This window comes from Calliphora vicina, chromosome X (genome assembly GCF_958450345.1).
Source record: "Calliphora vicina chromosome X, idCalVici1.1, whole genome shotgun sequence".
Taxonomy (NCBI): domain Eukaryota; kingdom Metazoa; phylum Arthropoda; class Insecta; order Diptera; family Calliphoridae; genus Calliphora; species Calliphora vicina.
Genome location: NC_088785.1, coordinates 7,787,352 through 7,810,690, shown reverse-complemented (window position 1 = coordinate 7,810,690; position 23,339 = coordinate 7,787,352). Strand labels below are relative to the sequence as shown.

Sequence of the window (23,339 nt, the reverse complement as noted above, 5' to 3'; positions counted from 1 at the left end):
AATATTAGAGTGTTTATACCAATGGAATTTCTATAAGTTTCATCATATTTTGGTGGAGGGCATTTAAGATTCGACTTAGCCGAATATAGTACTCTACTTGGTTGTTCTAATAGCGGATCCCAAAATGTTTTTTTTTATAATATTTTTGTTTTTGGTATAACAACATTATTCACGGTAATAGCAGTTATTTCGCTAATGTTTAGTCTATCTGAAACGTAATTGTATAACTGTATTATGCGGTGACCGTAGCTCACCTTGCAAACAAGGTAGAAAATGAAGACCATTTTAGATTTTAATCTTATAAATTAGATAATTTGTGTGTAGGTAGTCACTTCAAAACATTCACAAAATCAAAGAATGCACACGTAAAAATGCAAACAAAGAATCCATTCAAAGCGGACATAAATCAGCACTTTTCGGATTTGTTATTTACGGATTTAACGAAATTTACTCGAGACAGGTCCAAAAATATGGTGTCTTAAAATTGTAAAAAAAAAATTCAGAAAGTGGTGTCATATATTAGGATAAAGACTTGCAATATATAATAACTGTAGCAAATTTCGTTAGAATCGGAAATGACAAATCCGACTGCCGTCTCTCCAGGATCTTTTTTATTTTTTTTTGAGTGATTTAACATTTTTGGGTTAGCAAAAATAATATACTGACTCCAATATTGAATTAAAAAATTTAAAAGTGGTACGTGAACAACAACAACAACAACAACGAAATGCCATCCCAACAACTGAAAACTTTAAGGAAAATGCAAAAACAACAAATGCCACAATATGGCAGCTCAACAAATATTAGTATTAACAGTAAACTAAGTGATACTCACCTACAAAATTTCATTTTTGGCAGTCTGCAATGTGTGCAGCAGCAACAGCAACAAAAGATGGGTCAACAGTCGGAAATGTTTTCGTTGAACAACTCTCATATGAGCTTAATAAATAGTTCCATGTATCCCAGTATGGCAAGTAATTTAAATGGTGGCGGTGTTGGTGGTATTTTACCTGCACCAGGTAATACTGGAGCTGGCACTATTTATGGCAGCGAGCAGCAATTATGCCAGCAATATAGTTCACAGCAACATAGTGACTACATAATATCAGACTATATGGAGAAGATTGGAACGAGGATAAGTATGCTGGAGACAGAGTTGAAGTTTGCTTGGGGTGCTTTAGATCTATTAACAACGGAATATAGTAAGATTTGGTCACGTCTGGAGAAATTGGAGAATATTATGGTGGAACAGCAGTCAGTGGTAAACAATCTAATGGGTCTGATAAATATTAAGGGGCGAGAGCAACAGCAGCTGGAAATTGACAATGAAAATGAATTGCTTGTAAATGATATTTTTCTGTCGGTCAATCTGCAGCCGCAGTGTCAAGTGGAAACGGCGCTTAATGAGGGCATAGACTTGTGCATAAAGGGAAAATTTGAAAATTTGTATGATGAGTTAAATAAGCATGATACCACCAGCAAAAGGATAGAAAGTGAGCTGGATACTTTAGGTGAGTTGTTCAATGAGCAGCAACATCAGCAGCAATGCTCGGTAGAAGATTTGCAGTACGCTTCGTTGGAAAAGTCCAAAAGCCCCAGTTTAGTGTACGGTTTGGATGAGGGTCAGCATAATAGTAGACGTTATGGTTCCAGAGGATCTATGAATGCAACATTGTCTCCACCTCTTCAGACACTTTCTAGTACGACGGACTCAGCCGCACAACAAAAAATATTGTCCAATTTTGAGGGCCTCTATTGCGATCAACAGCAGGATAATCAGTTGTTCTTAGATCAGCTTGCAACGAATAATCGTGGCAAGAGTACTTCACGTCTACCAACAACTTACAACATTTTAAGTGGTGAAAACGTTGGTGTTTACGGAGCTCTGCAGTCTGCATCTACAACTAGTGAATTAGATTCGTTAACGGGACATACTAATTTTTTTCGGGAAACAGCCTCTAAAACTGGGCCAGACGTGATACACATACAGCCCGACGACACGGGAGGAGGGAGAGCAAGAAAATCGGAAATGAATGAGGATTTCTATAAACAACTCAACGAAATGTATCGTGAAAATAATCTGGCTGCCGAATTTAATCACAACCTCGATAAATTACTGCATCAAACAGAACAACAAAACGAGCAAATTATGATGGGTATGTCCAATCCATCAACGCGCACCAATTCTGCTCTTGATATGATACACGAAGACATCGAGGAGGAGCAGAACTATGAAAAGCAACACAAACCTGTTAAAAATCTGGATGAGTCCAAACTTGAAATTTTTGTAAGCAGTACAATTGACAACCAATCAGCCAAACTACAAACTACAGATGCATCAGCATCAGCATCGCCTGCTACGAATTCATCTTCTTCAGTGTTACTAAAACATAACAAAGAATCCAAGAAGCATAAAAAGAAAAAACATCACCACAAAGATGAAATGGAAATGATCAATAATTTGAAAAGTGCTTTAGCCCAAAAACATCCTAATACCGAGTTGACACACTTGACATCCCATAGCCAAAGTCATTCAGTGAAAAGTAGTAACGAGACACAATGTTCTACCACCACTTCTTCTTCATCTGACGAACATTTCTATGACGGCCTGGATAAGTTAGATAGTATAACAAAAATACTACTTTTAGAAATAAATAAAATTGTCGATTTTCCTACACCTGCCAGGGAAGAAATCAATGAATTAAGGCAGCTGGTTAAAATGGAGAAACTTTTTTTAGAGAAATTAAATCAGGTTAATCAAAATCTGATTTTATTACTCTTAAATCCCGTGACAATGGCCGAAGAACTTAGAAGCATTGAGAGTAAGGAATGGTTTAAAATGGTTATGCGTAAGCTGGAGAAAAATATTGATACTCTTAAAAAGCTGGTGGGAAATTCATTTGATAACTACAAGACGCAAATGGAAGCAGCCAGTTCTCTGTGTCGTCTGACGGCAGCTCCCCTGGAGCCGTTAAGTAGTAATAAAACTGCAATTGCGATACATGATACAGGTAACACTGCACAACCAGAAGTCACCGACTACAGTGTCCAGCTGATACGCCATAACTCGAATCTGGACGAACAGCTCAAGCTGTTGGATAGCCAGGAAAAGGAAATGCACAAAAAGAAGAAAATTCAGCAAGAGCAGCAAAATTGTACAAATTATATGCGTTTAAGTAACTATGTGGATGTGGATGCTTCCTATGAAAACCTGTTGATGCAACAAATTATTGATCCTAATTCAAACATGTTTCCCAGCTCGTCATTAAGTGACACTTCCATAACATCTTTGTCCTCGAAAAATATTTATAGCAATGATGCCTACATTAAATCACTAAAACGTAGCCTGGAACGTCACAATAGCATGTTGTTTTTGTTGCATTTACAAAATCCTGATTACAAAGACAAAATGCCCGAATTAGCTGGGCTAGTAGAAGATGATCTGATATTGAGCGACAGCGGTAATCATAGTCCGCCACCACCAGCGCCCGATATTGATATGGCGACTCTGCATAATATGGACCACGCCTCCAACGATGTTATGTTATTTTTGGCCAATAAAGATAACATCAGCCCTATGAACCATTTTCTGTTATTGGAATCATCGAAGAAGGTCGGTCACGACTCAGCCTTGCCATGTTCGCCCAAGCAACCGAAATCGGATTCAGGACTTTCCTCCATGAGTGGTTTGTCCACGTGGGATAAGTCCCCTAATTCGCCGGTCTCCTTTAATAACACCGATAATAATCCTTTTCTAACAAAATACCAAGATATTAACATGGAAATGTTACAACTTTTAACCATGAAATCCCAAAGACTGCCCTCGAATGTTGAACTAAGCCAATTTGGCATAGAAGAAGAACAGCAACAAAAAGATTATGTATTTTCCGAAGAAAACCTTAACTATATTCGAGAACTCTCCAAGAACATGCCCATATGTTCGGCCTTTGAGAATAAATCCATGTTCTCAATATTTCAAAACAATATCCTTGAGCAGCAAAATTCCACACACACAGTAGATGAAATGTTGGCATGGGACCAACAACAGCAACAAATAGAAAAACGTCGTATGCCGGACTTATTAAAAACTCAAGTCAGTGCTTCAGCATTAGCGCAAACTTGTGAAGACTATCAGCACACGAGTAAAACCTCCAACAGAAGCAATACACAGCTGACAGATCGTTTAGTATACTATCCAACATCAAGTAGTCTAATAGATTACAACAGCAGCCGAAGATTAGATCATCCACATACAAACAACAAGCATGCGAAATTTCATGAAGATGTCCGTGAACCTTCATCTGTTCTAGTAGCCTCGGTGGCATCAGAGGATTCTTCCTCTGAGACATATGCTACTCGTAGAGATCATGGTAAACATCAGCCCAAAGTTTGGCAAAGACTCGGGAATCTATTGAATGATAACTTCAAGTTAAAACGTCCAACCCGCTATAATCGCTCTCAATCATTACCGACTGGTGATATGGCAACACATCGATCCAAAGTTCATATGCGTGGCCAGGCCGGTTCGTATCCGTCTGTTGTCACAACTACAAGAAAAAACACAAGTGCCATACCTTACCAGCAGGATTCAGGTCCTGATAGTCGCCCGAAGTCCGTACAGTATTTAAGCACGAGTAGCTCTATGGGAGGGAAACATAGAAAAAAGGCTTCTTTTAGCACAACCATGAACAATTTCATGCAAAAGGCCAAGACATACAGGCGGTACAGCTGTGGCTTGCGTCACGGATCTAGCCTGTCGGATCCTGAAGCCGATTTAGCAAGTTTTACATCATCGGATAATGATGAGTCGATAGCCAGCGATTATGGAGGAGTTGCACTCAACAACGACTTCGAAATGCATGATAAAGACAGATTCATGCTGCCCAGTGAAATGCAACGGCTGGATTTACAGTTCCTGCATGAATCTCACAAACCGGCTGAGCCGAAAAAAACAGAGCCGCACAGAATCGATGAAAAAATACATCAAAATTTTCACGAAGAATTTACGAATATCAACAAAAGTTTCAATGATCAAACAGACCTCGAAATTGATGATGATTTGGGAGATGAATGCAATAACAGACCAATGAGTAGTATTTTTCCGATAGTTGGCGACAGAGCTACGCAAAAGGCCAAATTATCAAATGCCTCACCATCTGATGATGTTCAAACGTCCCCAAGTATTCAGAATTTGCAAGAACTGGCGAATGAAACAAGACTTAATGAAGATAATGCGGTTGAGACTGTAACGGGTACCAGAAGCAATCAGCGCCAGCTTAAAAAGATCGACTCACTTTGCCTTAATGATAATGAACGACCACAACTGTTTCCCACTATTTCTCCTAATATTCTATTAATTACCACAACTAACATAACGACGACTTCCACAACTGACCCAGCATCATTAGTTAAAAATTCATTTGCAAATAGTCGGGTTGTTGCCACATCCACTCAACAATCTTTAGAAATTCCCAGTTTAACGGCCAGTTCTAAAGAAGATGAAGATAATAGAAGCCAATACTCCTATCGGACACTGTCATCGTCAAGACGTCAAAGTACCGAGGATAGCATAGACACAGATGATGAATATTTCTGTTATGAGCTAAGACAACTGGACGAATTGGAAAAGCAGCAGAAACAGGAGCAACAACAGCTAGAAGACCAACAACAGCGACAGGAGGAAGCTGAGGAAAATCAGCAACTTTTTAACCAAATCGACCAGTTGACAGCACACAACCATAGAGAAGATGACATAGACGAATATGAGCCGGATGAGAAAATTCGTGCTCAGATGTCCGAAGTTTTGCAAGAGCTAAAGCACAAGGTTAAACTTCAACCGGAAATGACACAAACTTACCGTAGAACTTCCAAATCTCGTATTATAACTGATAGATATACCAAAGTGAGCGATATGCATAAAGCTTGGCAGGATATAAATGGAGATGAAACCGCGCAAGATATATACACTACAACCGAGTTGGAAATAGAAATAAAAAATAAGGGCCAACCTGGTACATTGGACGACAATGAGATCGAACATTTAGAACAAGAGAAACGACAACAACATCGTATACAAAATCAAGAGCTAGAAAAGCCGCCACCACAAAAACGTTACAAAAAGAGACGCAACATGCGTCGTTCGAATATAGCCATAGATAACAGCTCTAACGATTTAGATAACGCAGAAGCTCAGACACACTCAACAAGTTCATCGTTGTCATCTGAAGACGAAGCCAAACGGCAACATTTCAAAGATACGAAGGCTCTCAAACCAACACAAATCCGTCGAAATAGCCACGAACGTCCCAAACCATTGATATCAACAACATTAACCACAAAGCAACAAGTTATATATCCACCAGATAGCTCTTCCACAGATAAAGAAGAAATAAAATTAATTGAAATGGAACAAATGGATACAGAGGGCGAAAACGGAAAACCAAATGACTGTAGTATGTCTTCAGGAGCCACCTCAGGTCCCGACAGTCCCACTGAGTTAAGTGGTCTGGACAATGACATGCGAATTGATGATAACGAAGATGATAAGATTTTTTTTAAGACTGTACCCAACTACCAACTTTTTAAGAAAAACCAACAATTAATGACCAACAAATGCAGCAGCACTAATGGTCCACTCAAATCTAAGGACGACACACCAACACCCACCACAACACCACCAGCCACTGAGAGCAATGCCAATCAGATATTTTACAATCAAGACGAAGCATATGACGGTCATGACACAGATATTGATGATCACGACAATAACATTTACTCAACTATGGAAACTACCAATAAAACACAAGCTCAATCAGACCTAACCGAGTCAGCAGAATTGTATGAACAACAACAGCATTTTGACAATCGCTCTAGCATACCAACAACTCCCACTGAACAAACCACTCCCGAAACAAAATCGTTCCCAAAGCTAATAAGTCAAGATTCTAGTATAGACATTTCGCAAACAAATGGTTCGATACTTGGCAGTAGTAAGTGGAAACTGTTGAAAACACTCAAAGAACGTAAGCTGGAAGAGCGCAATAACCAAGAAAAAATCAAAGAAGATGAACTTAATAAACAACGTGAAAAGGTAAGTTTGGGGGAGAACACACATTTAACCCAACATCACAGTGGGGCACAATCAAAATATTGTAGAAATAAATCAGTCATTTCTCACTGGCGTAGCAGAGGAGTATTCTATTTGAACCTCACTTAGACATGCAACATATTCTTAAAGCCCTTGATTAGGCCTATAAAAAATAGTGGCCTGTGCTAATTCTCTCTTATAGTTATGTTTGAAAGCAACAAATATTACGAGTCCTATTATAATCGATTTTGAATTTGACAATTCGAAAAATGTTGAATTTTTGTATTTTTTGACAGAAAAACTTATTTACTTATTTATTTAAAAATTACTCTTTGCTTCCAGAAAAAATGTTTCTTACACAACTTTTATTTAAAACTATGTATGTAAATAATGATAGATTTGAAATAGAAAACGCCTAAATATGCTAATACGGAATTTAAACTATTTTTTTTTATCGAAATTTCATACATGAATCACTTTTAAATGCTTGGGAATTTTTTATAGTTTGTGCTGTTTATCTCTTATAGTTATTGAGTTATATGCATTTGAAAACTCAAATTTAAAAATTTCATCATACCTTGGCCCTGTTTTTTCACAATCTATGGCCGATTTCATTAATATTGTTTCTGTTAGTTAAACAAGAAATAAGAAAATCATATGATAAAATCTGTAATAAAATAATATACATACATACATATGTATTTTAACAATGAAAATTCGGAAACTGTTAAATTATTTTTACGTTTTATCAAATTTCAGTCAAACTTTCGTTTGATATCGTTAAAAAAAACTTCAAAAGAACATAATTTATTGGCTTTTTTATCATTTTTAAATTTTAAATAGTAAACTAAATATGTATATTGTTAAATTGGACACGACTTCATATCTGATCATTATATATTTATTATGAATTTGCAAAACACAAAATTAGTTTACAGCAAACGGATAACAAATTCACCCCTATCGCGAATCAATATTTCACATGAAATATGTTCCCTTTTCCAATATTTCGTTCATAAACCTTGTTCACATGAAAAAATTCCCCATGTTGTGAAATTTTTAGATGGAATTTTGTAAACAATAAACAGCTGTTATGAACAAAATCAACTATTGTGAATGAATTGTTCAGGGGAATATCACGATTCCCTTCCTAAGTGCTGGAAATTTGAGCCAAATCGGACAATGATTTCGGAACGCGTCATTCAACACATAACTTTTAGACCTAGTGTCACAATATTCCGCCCGGCACCCTTCATTATTTTAACCAACATTTTTTTCCATACAACTGATTGTCACTCTAATGCATATGTATGTAATAATTAAAATAAAATACTGAAAACACTGCCACTTTATTTTGTTTTTGAACTTACGGACTTCGCCAATTCCAAACCTTTAGAGGTTTGCAAAAAATTTTAAAAATCTAAATGTGTTTGTATTTATATAAGTTTTTTGACTAGAAATCTATGAAATTCAAAATTTCTGCAATATTAAACATTAAATTATTTTTTCATAAATATGTACATTAGAGTTCGTTTGTGACCAGATCACTTCATTTGATTTTCAGGTATCATCATTTTTCTGAAGGTTTTTGCGTCCTTTTTTTTTTGAAAATTTTCACTCCTTGTGGTGGTTCAACGCACCTAAAGACGCGGATTTTGAGCACATTTTTCTGTAGAGTAAAAACGGTTAAATATATGTATTGCAAATCTGATTTCACCAATGAAGTCTGCATCAACAATTAATACAATTGATGTTTTAGGAATCCTTAAAAATAGTTCCACTAAACCACAACAGAGGCGCAAATCTCATAAAAAAATAAAAAAAAAAATTTTGTTTTTTTAAACATGCTCAGTGAAAAAGCATTTTAAGCTTAGCAAAACGGCACCAATATTTCCTTTCTATCACTAACCATTAAAAAGTTACGAGGCTTCAAAGTTATTTATTTTACAAGAAAATAAAATTTGGTAAAAAAAAGTTTAGAATTTTTTTTATTAGTTTGCCTTAGCAAAACATTTTTAAAGCCACATAACTTTTTAACGGGTTCTCATATAAAGGAAATATTGGTACCGTAAAATGTCTTTTCATCGTGCATGTTTAAAAAATCAAAAAATCTTTTGATTCCACTAACCCTCTGTTGTGGGTTAGTGGAACTATTTTTAAGGATTCAAAAATCAAATTTGCAATATATTCAACCGTTTTTACTCTACAGAAAAATGTGCTGAAAATCCGCGTCTAAAAAGGACGCCATTATTTTTATTTACGCAAAAACTTTCAGAAAAATTATGATATCCGCAAATCAAATTTTTTAAATTAACTCTAATGTACATATATAAATAAATGTCAATAAATGGTTTGTCGTCGGTACACCGCGGTGCACCGTTTGACACCAATTGTATTTGAAACAAATATACGATTTATGAAAATCCCGCAATTCCCAAAAACAATCAAAAAGTCACAATTCTCGATTTTTTTTTTGCATTTCGCCCATAAACATTAGTGTGTCCCAAAACAAGTTTTTTTTCTTATTTTCATGGGTGCTCAAGCATAATTTGAAAGCTTATAGGGTACGGTATTTTTGAGATTTTTTTCTGATTTTTCGGAACTCAAATCGAGTTTTTTGCCAAAAATCGGGTTTTGTCGGTTTTTTTTGAGTTTTATTCATAACTTTGTCAAGATCCACGATTTTCATTACTTTTGAGGACACAGTTTAAAAAAAATTTCCATGCTTTATTTCTCAGTAATGAGAATCCCAGCATTGGAATTTTGGAACACTTAGGCCAAATTCAGAATTTCGAGAAAAAAATAGGTTATTGCTTCGTTTTCGATTTAAAAGTTATCCTTGTTAGTAGTATAAATATAGCGTTTCTGGCGTGATTTAGAGGAATTTTTTTTCTCTAAACTGCCAGAGAAGAGGAATATTGAAGAGAATTTTCTGAAATTAAGGCAGCGACAATTTGATGACGAGGAATTGTTGGCAGAGAAAAAGGCAGCGAAAATTTGATCACGAGGAATTTTTGGCAGAGAAAAAGGCAGTGACAATTTGTTAATTTTTGTTTTCTTGCTTCAGGTAATTTGAGTAATGTAGAAAAATGCTTTGTGTGTTGTATTGTGTGGAATTGATTTTGTTTTTTTATTTCATTAGTTTTGTTGTACTGTTGTTTAGAGGTTTTTAATACAGTTTTAATAGGAGCAGTGTTGCCAATTCAAGGCTAAAAAAGGGCTAAAAAGAGGCTAAAAAGGGCTATCATTTTTAATTAAAAAAATACAACCTCGTATTTATCACCTGGCCTGCAAAATGCTCCTCGGCAAATTTTTTTATATGAAAGACAAATTATGTATAAAGTAATGCTTTGTGATAACTTCGAAGGAGAATATTTTAATAAGTGAATATATGGCAAATATGCCTCTCATGTAATGCAGAAAAAAAATATTCTAAAAATTATACACGTCGCCGGACAGAATTGATTTTCATTGGCAAAAACATACATCAAAACTAAGATAGCCAAAATATGTAAACATAAATATGTAATTTAAATTTGGAAAAAAGTTAATTTTCTATATTTGATCAGATAAAAATTATCATAGCTAAATTATTATCGATAATGAACTGAATTTTTCTTTCTAAATTGGTTGGATTGTAGTCTTTGAAAACGGTATACTACATGGCATATGTTATAAAATATTTGTTAAAGTACTATATTTACGTCAATACATCGCCCAGATAAAGTTAAAAGTATTCTCTTTAACCCTATATATGATTTTATAAACGCCCGGTCCCGCTCGTAAAACATTAACATATTTATTAACAATTTTTATTCAAATAACGTCCATTTTCTCTATATTAGTTATAGCTTTTTTTAATGTATGGAAGGTCCAAAAATTTGTTGTTCTTAAATTGTTTACTAGTTCAACATTTTTAGTTGATTTTTGTCATAATATCCCTACCAATTTTTTTGAATTGATTTTACTAATTTTCAACAGTAAAACTTTCAGATCATTAGAGTAAATATATAATTTTCATTAGAGTAAATATATATGGCTAAATGAAAATAAAAAAGTCTAAAAAAAATGGCTAAAGGCTAAATCAATTTTTTTGTGACTAAACAAGATTGAAAAGGGCTAAATTTAGCCCAAAAAGGGCTAAATTGGCAACACTGAATAGGAGGGTTTATTTTCATTTAATTAGTCTACATTAGGGTATACAATTTTATTCAAAGGGAAGATTAATTTTTTGTTGAGTATGGTCATGAATAATTTTGAATATTGTAATAATAAATTAATGGGAGTATTTTTTTTATTCACATTAAACAATATTTACATATGGAAGCTAAATTAAGATTTTGGCAATTTGAAATATTAAAGAGAAATTTGTACAATATTTGAATAAATTTACCATTTTTGTGAAAAGTTTGTTCACCAGAAACCTCAATGAAACAAAAGAGGAAACAACTAATTCAAACAGATTTCTACCAATTATTATTTCATACATTTTAAGTGGAGTTATTGGAAAAATTTTAGAAAATGTTAAATAATTTATCCAAATTAATAGTTCTTAGGGTATACAATTGTATTCAAAGGGAAGATTAATTTTTTGTTGCATCAAATTAAAAAATGTTACATCATAATAGCAAATATAACCACAAAAATTAAAAGTTTCCTCAGTATAACATAAAATCTAAACAATTTTCATAGTAGCAAATATAACCACGAACAATAAAAAATCTCTCTATTCAAATAAAAATTTAAATAACTATAACAGGTCTCACTAAGCCTTTAATTCACAAGTCTCCACTAAATATAACTTTAAAACGAAAATAAAATGTTAATAAAAGTCTTTACTTTAACCAAATTTTAAGAAAAAAATATGAATTACCTACTTAAAACAATACATAATAAATCCCTACACCAGTTTTACAAATTTCAAACATTTTAATCTCAGAACAAGGTCTCAAGATATAAAAATAAATTCACAAAATAAATATTTTAATCCAAATTTCATCCAAAATTTAAGAAACAAATACCAATTATTTAACTGCTACAAATCAATAATAAATTATATTCAAACTTAGTTTTCAGTCTTTATTTGGGAATTGAACTTTCAACCTCCTAATTGATAGATTAGCTCATTACCAAATAGCTTGTCGAGTCATCTCAACTATATAATAATAACTTAATAAAATTCTGGTTATTTATACTTTATACTATTATTATACTTTTTAAACCCTAAATAACAATATTAGATGTATAACAAGGTCTCATTAAAAATAATTACAAGTCTCCACTTATTATAACTCCACTAAAACATAATTTTAACAATCAATGAAATCCCCTATAAAGTAAATAAAATTATCAATTAATGAAATGAAGAATAATAAAAATAGATTAATAATTTTTAATTCAAAATCAAATAAAGATTTCAAAATACAAAAATATAAATTTTAATATTAAACTACCTCAACAGCATTAATGATCGAAATAATAATAAGGATTCAAAAAGAATTTTCCAGAATTTTCAACACAACATCCATTATAAAATTCTCCACTCAAACCTAACTTTGTCAAACAAATAAAAACCACCCATTTAAATCTCACATTTCTAACACAATATTTTAGATTCAAAAAGCTAATTAAGCAGATAATAAAATTTATCATTTTTAAAACATAAAATTAAATCAACAACAACTTTAACCACAACTTCAAAAATCCAATATCAGAGTCTCCAAAATTTTCAAAGTTTACATCAAAGTCTACATAAAATAATATGGTCTACAAAATATTTCAAACTATAAATATTAAAAATTTCTACAATTGCATAACAACTAATGAATAATATATTCAATTCAAGTTTAAAAATTTTCTACTTTTTATTTTTTTATATTTCTACTTTTATAATTTTTTACTTTTTTACATTTTTACTTTTATAATTTTTTACATTTCTACTTTTATAATTTTTTGCTTTTCTACTTTTTACTTTTTTTACATTTCTACTTTTTACATTTTTACTTTTATAATTTTTTACATTTCTACTTTTATAATTTTTTATTTTTCTACTTTTTTACTTTTCTACTTTTATAATTTTTTGCTTTTCTACTTTTATAATTTTTTACTTTTATAATTTTTACTTTTTTCTTTTCTACTTTTCTACTTTTCTCCATTTCTACTTTTATAATTTTTTGCTTTCATCTTTTTTTTTACTTTTCTACTTTTATAATTTTTTGCTTTTCTACTTTTTTACATTTCTACTTTTATAATTTTTACTTTTCTACTGTTTACTTTTTTACATTTTTACTTTTATAATTTTTTACATTTCTACTTTTATAATTTTATGCTTATCTACTTTTTACTTTTTTACATTTCTACTTTTATAATTTTTACTTTTCTACTTTTTTACATTTTTACTTTTATAATTTTTTACATTTCTACTTTTATAATTTTTACTTTTTACTTTTCTACTTTTTTACATTTCTACTTTTAAATTGTTAAGCAATATGTATTATAAAAACCCATGTTTTTATATGTAAAACCTAATTTTTCACGTAATCGAAGTTTCGGGATTATTTCATTATGATTAATATCTTCTGTATGTGAATTACAACTTCAACGACCTTAGATTCAGAAAAAATACTGCATCCTTGGATTCGCTTGGATATTTTTTGTTTTCATGATGTAATTCGTGAAAGTCTGTCTTATTATTACTCATACTTTTGGTCTATCGCTAAGCTTTTACTAAGAGTAATATTGCAAATATTTGTATTTTTTATTGGTCGAGAAAATAGTTGGTTTTTAAAATTATTGGGGACTTTATGATAGATAGAGGGTTTTTTCTTCTCAAAATATTCAATTTGTATGTGTGAAAATGATAAGATAGAGGATTTTGCATTTTAATAAAATTTAATTATTTTGATTTCATTTATGCCATCTGTCAGATTTTAATGTGATTTATTTAAGATAACGGCTAATAATACAACATAAGATAAAAAAAAATTAACAATTAATAATATTAAACAAAAAGTTAAAGAAAAAATTTTGTTTTTGCTTTTTTAAGTTTTTTTGGAGTTTGTTGGTGTAAATTATCGTAAAATAATAGATGACACTTTAAAGTATGCACTTTTTTAAGCATACTCCAACTTTAACCATTTATTTTTATACCATGGACATTATATTTTCCAAATACAAAAGTTAACATATTTTCATGGTAATTCAATTCAGAATCGACATTCGCTATTTTGATAAATGAAATGAAAAATTCATGTTCAGCATGCAAAAATTAGTAAGAAAACATGAATTGCAAGAAGAAATTATTCCAAAAAAATATTAGAAAAGTAAAAAATTATAAAAGTAGAAATGTAAAAATGTAAAAAAGTAGAAAAGTAAAAATTATAAAAGTAGAAATGTAAATAAGTAAAAAGTAGAAAAGTAGAAAAGTAAAAATTATAAAAGTAGAAATGTAAAAAAGTAGAAAAGCGAAAAATTATAGAAGTGGAAAAAAGTAAAAATTATAAAAGTAAAAAATTATAAAAGTAAAAAATTAGAAACGCAAAAAATTATAAAAGTAGAAATGTAAAAAAGTAGAAAAGTAAAAAAAAGTAGAAAAGCAAAAAATTATAAAAGTAGAAATGTAAAAAATTATAAAAGTAAAAAAGTAAAAAATTATAAAATTAGAAATGTAAAAAAAAAAATCAAAAGTAGAAAAGTAAAAAAAAATAGAAAAGCAAAAAATTATAAAAGTAAAAATGTAAAAAAGTAAAAAAAAATTATAAAATTAGAAATGTAAAAAAAGTAAAAAGTAGAAAAGTAAAAAAAAATAGAAAAGCAAAAAATTATAAAAGTAAAAAAGTAAAAAGTAGAAAAGTAAAAATTATAAAAGTAGAAATGTAAAAAAAGTAAAAAGTAGAAAAGTAAAAAATTATAAAAGTAGAAATGTAAAAAAGTAGAAAAGTAAAAAATTATAAAAGTAGAAATGTAAAAAAAGTAAAAAGTAGAAAAGCAAAAAATTATAAAAGTAGAAATGTAAAAAAGTAGAAAAGTAGAAAAGAAAAAAGTAATAATTATAAAAGTAAAAAAAGTAGAAAAGTAAAAAATTATAAAAGTAAAAAAGTAGAAAAGCAAAAAATTATAAAAGTAGAAAAGTAAAAAAGTAGAAAAATAAAAAAGTAGAAAAGTAAAAAATTTTAAAAGTAGAAATGTAAAAAAAGTAAAAAGTAGAAAAGCAAAAAATTATAAAAGTAGAAATGTAAAAAATTATAAAAGTAAAAATGTAAAAAAGTAAAAAGTAGAAAATTTTTAAACTTGAATTGAATATATTATTCATTAGTTGTTATGCAATTGTAGAAATTTTTAATATTTATAGTTTGAAATATTTTGTAGACCATATTATTCTATGTAGACTTTGATGTAAACTTTATTATTATTTCGATCATTAATGCTCTTGAGGTAGTTTAATATTAATATTAATATTAAAATTTATATTTTTGTATTTTGAAATCTTTATTTGATTTTGAATTAAAAATTATGAATCTATTTTTATTATTCTTCATTTCATTAATTGATAATTTTATTTACTTTATAGGGGATTTCATTGATTGTTAAAATTATGTTTTAGTGCAGTTATAATAAGTGGAGACTTGTAATTATTTTTAATGAGACCTTGTTATACATCTAATATTGTTGTTTAGGGTTTAAAAAGTAATTTCAATAACCAGAATTTTATTAAGTTATTATTATATAGTTGAGATGAGTCGACAAGCTATTTGGTAATGAGCTAATCTATCAATTAGGAGGTTGAAAGTTCAATTCCCAAATAAAGACTGAAAACTAAGTTTGAATATAATTTATTATTGATTTGTAGCAGTTAAATAATTGGTATTTGTTTCTTAAATTTTGGATGAAATTTGGATTAAAATATTTATTTTGTGAATTTATTTTTATATCTTGAGACCTTGTTCTGAGATTAAAATGTTTGAAATTTGTAAAACTGGTGTAGGGATTTATTATGTATTGTTTTAAGTAGGTAATTCATATTTTTTTCTTAAAATTTGGTTAAAGTAAAGACTTTTATTAACATTTTATTTTCGTTTTAAAGTTATATTTAGTGGAGACTTGTGAATTAAAGGCTTAGTGAGACCTGTTATAGTTATTTAAATTTTTATTTGAATAGAGAGATTTTTTATTGTTCGTGGTTATATTTGCTACTATGAAAATTGTTTAGATTTTATGTTATACTGAGGAAACTTTTAATTTTTGTGGTTATATTTGCTATTATGATGTAACATTTTTTAATTTGATGCAACAAAAAATTAATCTTCCCTTTGAATACAATTGTATACCCTAAGAACTATTAATTTGGATAAATTATTTAACATTTTCTAAAATTTTTCCAATAACTCCACTTAAAATGTATGAAATAATAATTGGTAGAAATCTGTTTGAATTAGTTGTTTCCTCTTTTGTTTCATTGAGGTTTCTGGTGAACAAACTTTTCACAAAAATGGTAAATTTATTCAAATATTGTACAAATTTCTCTTTAATATTTCAAATTGCCAAAATCTTAATTTAGCTTCCATATGTAAATATTGTTTAATGTGAATAAAAAAAATACTCCCATTAATTTATTATTACAATATTCAAAATTATTCATGACCATACTCAACAAAAAATTAATCTTCCCTTTGAATAAAATTGTATACCCTAATGTAGACTAATTAAATGAAAATAAACCCTCCTATTCAGTGTTGCCAATTTAGCCCTTTTTGGGCTAAATTTAGCCCTTTTCAATCTTGTTTAGTCACAAAAAAATTGATTTAGCCTTTAGCCATTTTTTTTAGACTTTTTTATTTTCATTTAGCCATATATATTTACTCTAATGAAAATTATATATTTACTCTAATGATCTGAAAGTTTTACTGTTGAAAATTAGTAAAATCAATTCAAAAAAATTGGTAGGGATATTATGACAAAAATCAACTAAAAATGTTGAACTAGTAAACAATTTAAGAACAACAAATTTTTGGACCTTCCATACATTAAAAAAAGCTATAACTAATATAGAGAAAATGGACGTTATTTGAATAAAAATTGTTAATAAATATGTTAATGTTTTACGAGCGGGACCGGGCGTTTATAAAATCATATATAGGGTTAAAGAGAATACTTTTAACTTTATCTGGGCGATGTATTGACGTAAATATAGTACTTTAACAAATATTTTATAACATATGCCATGTAGTATACCGTTTTCAAAGACTACAATCCAACCAATTTAGAAAGAAAAATTTAGTTCATTATCGATAATAATTTAGCTATGATAATTTTTATCTGATCAAATATAGAAAATTAACTTTTTTCCAAATTTAAATTACATATTTATGTTTACATATTTTGGCTATCTTAGTTTTGATGTATGTTTTTGCCAATGAAAATCAATTCTGTCCGGCGACGTGTATAATTTTTAGAATATTTTTTTTCTGCATTACATGAGAGGCATATTTGCCATATATTCACTTATTAAAATATTCTCCTTCGAAGTTATCACAAAGCATTACTTTATACATAATTTGTCTTTCATATAAAAAAATTTGCCGAGGAGCATTTTGCAGGCCAGGTGATAAATACGAGGCTTTAAAAACATCGCCATATGATATACGTGTAGCCCCATATTACGTTATTTTAAAGTTAAGGATCAACATACAGGAATAAATATTCTTATTTTCTTGCATTTGAACGTGTTTTATATTCATACATTTTTGTTTGCCTATTGTAACATTCTAAGTAGTTTTTTGTGTCAAATGTATGTATATTTTTAATTAAAAATGATAGCCCTTTTTTAGCCTCTTTTTAGCCCTTTTTTAGCCTTGAATTGGCAACACTGCTCCTATTAAAACTGTATTAAAAACCTCTAAACAACAGTACAACAAAACTAATGAAATAAAAAAACAAAATCAATTCCACACAATACAACACACAAAGCATTTTTCTACATTACTCAAATTACCTGAAGCAAGAAAACAAAAATTAACAAATTGTCGCTGCCTTTTTCTCTGCCAAAAATTCCTCGTCATCAAATTTTCGCTGCCTTTTTCTCTGCCAACAATTCCTCGTCATCAAATTGTCGCTGCCTTAATTTCAGAAAATGCTCTTCAATATTCCTCATCAAATTTTCAATATTCCTCTTCTCTAGCAGTTTAGAGGAAAAAATTCCTCTAAATCACACCAGAAACGCTATATTTATACTACTCTTGTTGAGATGCTTTTCAAAAACATATTAATGCTTTATAAGTTCCCTAGCAGTTTTTCGGAAAATAAGATAAAAAAATTCAATATTTTCCGAATTTTAAAATTCAAAATCGATCAATTTTGGACTCGTAAATGATATTTCTTTGAAACCTTTTTCATGTGATTATTTATTGTTTAACTAACTGAAATCTATTAATGAAATCGGCCATAAATTGTGCACGAAGTTATAAAAATGCTGGGTATGGTGAAATTTTAATTGTCATATGCGTATAACTCAATAACTATTTAGCTTTTAGGAAAACCATACAAAATTCGAAAGCGTTTCGTCGAATACTCCACTGCTACGCCAGTGTAAAATTTCATGCCATACGAATCAGTCAGTTAGAAATGGAAGATTTATTTATAAAATATTTTGATTCTGTCCCAATGTGCTCGGTGCGGGAAAATTTATTATGTAATTTATAAACCGATAGTCTGCATTTAATATAACTTCTCAAGCCTTCTCACATTTGGGTCTTGTAGACAAATTGGGTGCGAGGCCACAAGGCACCAATGTGGGATGCAAAAATTAAAACAAAGCCAATTTTATGTTTTGGGTACGATTTGAAATATTGTGTAATCAACTGGTAAAAAATACTGTTATAGAGAGGAAACAAAACTATTCGACAAGGTATCGTACCAATTTGTTGAAATTTGAAACTCGAGTTCTTTGTGGTAACACGAAATTTAAAGTATTTTAGAATTTTTTTATTTGTTATGGTTTGGATTCTATCGAAGTTCAACGTTCAAATTTTATGTTAGAATAGTGTAAAAGTTTCAATTGTATATAACTTCTTTTTAACCGCTTACCAAATTTTTAAACTATTGGTCTTATAGGAATATACCCTAGTTTCAATATATTTTCCTAAAAATCAATTTCTTGATATTCAAACAAAAAATGGTCCTTGCACTAAGGATAATTCAATATATGGGTAACAACTAGAGTAATGATAGTTCGATTAATCGAATAATTTCTTACGAATAATTATTCGAACATTTTAAAAATTACCATTTTCGAATAACGAGTAATTGGAACAATTTTATGTAGAATAATCGAATAAATTTTAAATTTAAGTTAAATTTATTAAATTGCTTAAAATTTTTCATAATCAGAGTATGAAAACAAACAAAACAAAACGCTTTTTATCAGAATGTTTCAATATTGTTCTTACTCTTTTCTTTTCTAGCTGCGTACGTTTATATTATGTACAGTTTGCGCTCATGAGCAAAAACAATACAAAACAAAATGGGACAATCATTCTCATTGTTTATGTTTGATTTTTGTTTTACTCACTGCCAGTGTTGCCGTTTTGGTTATTTATAACCAAAATTGGTTATTTTTTTTCCGGATGTGTAGGTGTGTATTTATTATTCATTTTGGTTACTTTTTTCAAATCATTTTGTTATAGACAGATTTTTCAATATTTAATATACGATCCTAACGAGATCGTATAATTAAGACTAATTAATGGTGGTGTACTCTAAAAAAAAATGTTTCGACTTCGGTTTGTGTTAATCCTTGTTGTAGGTGTATAATTTTACATGTGGCAATTTAAGCCAAAAGATTTGAGTAAGAATAATTGTTTTAAAGATATTTACGATTTTTGTGATTTAGGGATGTAAGTAAATGAGTTCCCAATATTGGTTTAATTACACCAGCGGAACAGACATTTTGGTGCCGGAAATTTCACTACATTTTGTACGAGTTGATCAACTCACAGTACTATGTTACACTTGTTTTTTCAGTCAGCTCGCGTTTTCGAAATATCGATTTTCTTTATTTTATATTCACGTTATATACCTTATTTTTTTGATATTTCAATTCAATTCTTTTTATTTATAAAAAATTTCATAAAAAATGTATTTTATAAAAATGAAAAATAGTTTTCTTGCTGTAGCCAGTAACGCAAATATGATAAGTAAAATGAAAAATGTTCAGCAAAAACACAGCAAAAGTGTAATATTTGAAAATCTTTGCGACTATTTGAAAAAATATATTTAAGTCAGGTATTTCATATAGAGGTTAGACAAAATAAAGTACATTTTAAAAAAATTTAATGATTTACATTCAGTAAAAATAAAAAATATATCAAAAAAGGCATGAAATTGAAAAAAAATATTTTAAAATATTAAAAAAAAAATTAATTAAAAATTATTTCTGTCGATTTTTCAGAATATTTTGCTATTAAGAATTTATTTTCATAATATTCTAAATGTTGAAATTTTGAAATATAAAAACCTGTGTAAAATGTATTAAAAAAAATAAAATTTCATACTTCCGTTCATATTTTTAAAAAAAGTTAAAAACATGACGATTGCAATAAATTTTATTTGGTTACTTTTTTAGCATTTTGGTTATTTTTTTAATCAAACTTGGTTACAAATATTTTGAGGTTATGGCAACACTGCTCACTGCAAAGAACAAAACAAAACGATACAAACGTCCCGATTTGTTTACTCTGTTCATAATTCGAAATTTAAATATGTAATAATGACTTACACAAATTTTATTGTTTCTTCGATCACTGTAGATGAGTGGTCCGATAGTTCCTTGTATAAATATATAAGTATTACTGCAAGAAGTTACAATTCTAAAAAAAACTCTTTCAAAATATTTAGGCCCTAATATGGAAAGACAAAACAAAATTTCAAAAATTTTAAAAATTTGTTTTGTTTTATATACAAAATTTTCAAATTATGAAAGGCAAGTCAACGCTTGAATTTTGGTGCGTTTGTTCTGTTAAGAATTTGTATATAAAACAAAAACAAATTTTTAAAATTTTGTTTTTGCTTTCCATATAAATATCACTTTGTGACGTGATTTACAAAATTAGGGCCTTAATTTAAAACCATTTGTTATTTAGTAAAAAAAGTCTGCATGATTTTAGAACTAATTTCGAAACATAAATTTTAGCGTCTAAACATGAACATAAACTGGCGCAATAATAGCTGAATCGCAATTAATAACACAGGGCAACAAAATCGAAAAAAATTTGGAGGCTTTTTAAACCACTACACAATTTTGATGTATTGTGGTTCCAGTAGTACAAAAATGTTAAAATTTTTAAATTCATTTTAAATATGGCGGCCACATTTCCGCCATAAATGATCTGATTAATAAAGCCAATTAATTGGATGGATATTAAAAACGTCTTTATTTCAATTTAAAAAAAACCCTTTATAAGACTATGTTTATAAAAAGTGGACAATTAGTTATAAAAATATACACAAAAACGTAAATTATTTTGTTTACATATATTCCTAAATTTCAATTATCTCGAGAACCCCAAATTATTCTATTCTGAATTTTATATGTGTTTTTAACAGGGACCGTAAATAACCGTTACGGTCCCTAGTTTGTAAACGTACAATGCTCAAGTTCAAGGACGATTTTGTATGGTATATGCTGTTTTGATAAGAAACTGATTTCTAGACAAATATTTTAAAATCTACGATTCATTAACTTTAATATGAATTAATATTAAAAATTATAAAATCTGCTGAAACTTCTGAAGTTAGTACAATTTTTGCTTTAAGTATTTTGCACGCATATATTAAAAATATGAACTTTGAACCTATATAAATACCAAACTAACGCGAATGGTCATTAGGGTTTGGGAATTACCGTGAAATTTTTAATTTTTCATGGAAAACCACGGAAAATTTTAAATTAATGTATCTTTAACAGAGCGAACATTTTAAGAAATTTATCAAGATATTTTAAAATTGCAAGATATTTTTATAGCAAAAACATGGTATACAATTAAAAACTAACAAAAAATTCCGGTATTCATTTAATATCTTATAAAATCCTTTCACATGTTTGTATATTACTACGATAGGGGCACTGAAGCGCAACGGGCTAAGCTAGTATATATTAGGGAAGCCAATCCAGGGATTTTTAAAAAAAATCCACGGAATTTTTCGGGATTAACGAATCCCGCGAAATTCTTTATTTTTGATATTTTGGAAGATTTTTGAAGATCCCAAAATACCTAGAAAGCAGATTGTAATACAAATCTGGCTTGAATCATAACTTCGCGTTGGCTATGAAGGATGTATTTCATCAGTTTCACACATTCCAGCCCAAATATGAATATAAATATATGAATTTTATTATTTTTTGCTATAAAATAAAACAAAACTTTTATATTTTTGTTTTGTTATGTTATATTTTAAGTTAACATTTTTAACTTAATAATATTTATGAAATAAATATTTTTCATTGTTAAATTTTATGCTTTTTGATGTGAAATAAGAATCCCGGGATTTGTGAAATGTTTGGCATCCCTAGTATATACTAAAAGGGCTAAATTTAGCCCAAAAAGGGCTAAATTGGCAACACTGAATAGGAGGGTTTATTTTCATTTAATTAGTCTACATTAGGGTATACAATTTTATTCAAAGGGAAGATTAATTTTTTGTTGAGTATGGTCATGAATAATTTTGAATATTGTAATAATAAATTAATGGGAGTATTTTTTTTATTCACATTAAACAATATTTACATATGGAAGCTAAATTAAGATTTTGGCAATTTGAAATATTAAAGAGAAATTTGTACAATATTTGAATAAATTTACCATTTTTGTGAAAAGTTTGTTCACCAGAAACCTCAATGAAACAAAAGAGGAAACAACTAATTCAAACAGATTTCTACCAATTATTATTTCATAAATTTTAACTTGAAAATAAATTTATTCGAGTATTCGAAAAATTATTTTAAAAATAAAATACTGTCACTTAATTGTGAATAAAATAAATATGTATGTATCGATTTTAGTAAGTTATGACTAGTTTTATTCGTCTTTCGAGTTTTTATTGAATTTTTAATAAACAAATATTTTGAAAATTTTACCAAAATAAGCGAATATTTATTCAAATAAAAAGCAGAAAGTAATAACAGCTTAATCCAAAAATTTAAAATGCATATTTTTGGTTAACTATTTAAATATTTTTTAGATTTTTAAAAAATAACCCT

General features: G+C 29.2%; 2 protein-coding genes across 2 annotated transcripts in view; both read left to right on the top strand.

Annotated features, from left to right (window-relative positions):
- The window catches only part of LOC135962851 (serine-rich adhesin for platelets-like), a 191,291-nt gene that overhangs the window by 61,661 nt on the left and 106,291 nt on the right, over window positions 1-23,339 (top strand). The window lies entirely within an intron of this gene.
- LOC135962771 (uncharacterized) lies at window positions 1,012-21,694 on the top strand. The gene is made up of 2 exons (XM_065514663.1): window positions 1,012-7,090; window positions 21,686-21,694. Exons 1-2 carry the CDS (start codon window positions 1,115-1,117, stop codon window positions 21,692-21,694), a joined length of 5,985 nt encoding a protein of 1,994 aa, XP_065370735.1. The 5' UTR covers window positions 1,012-1,114.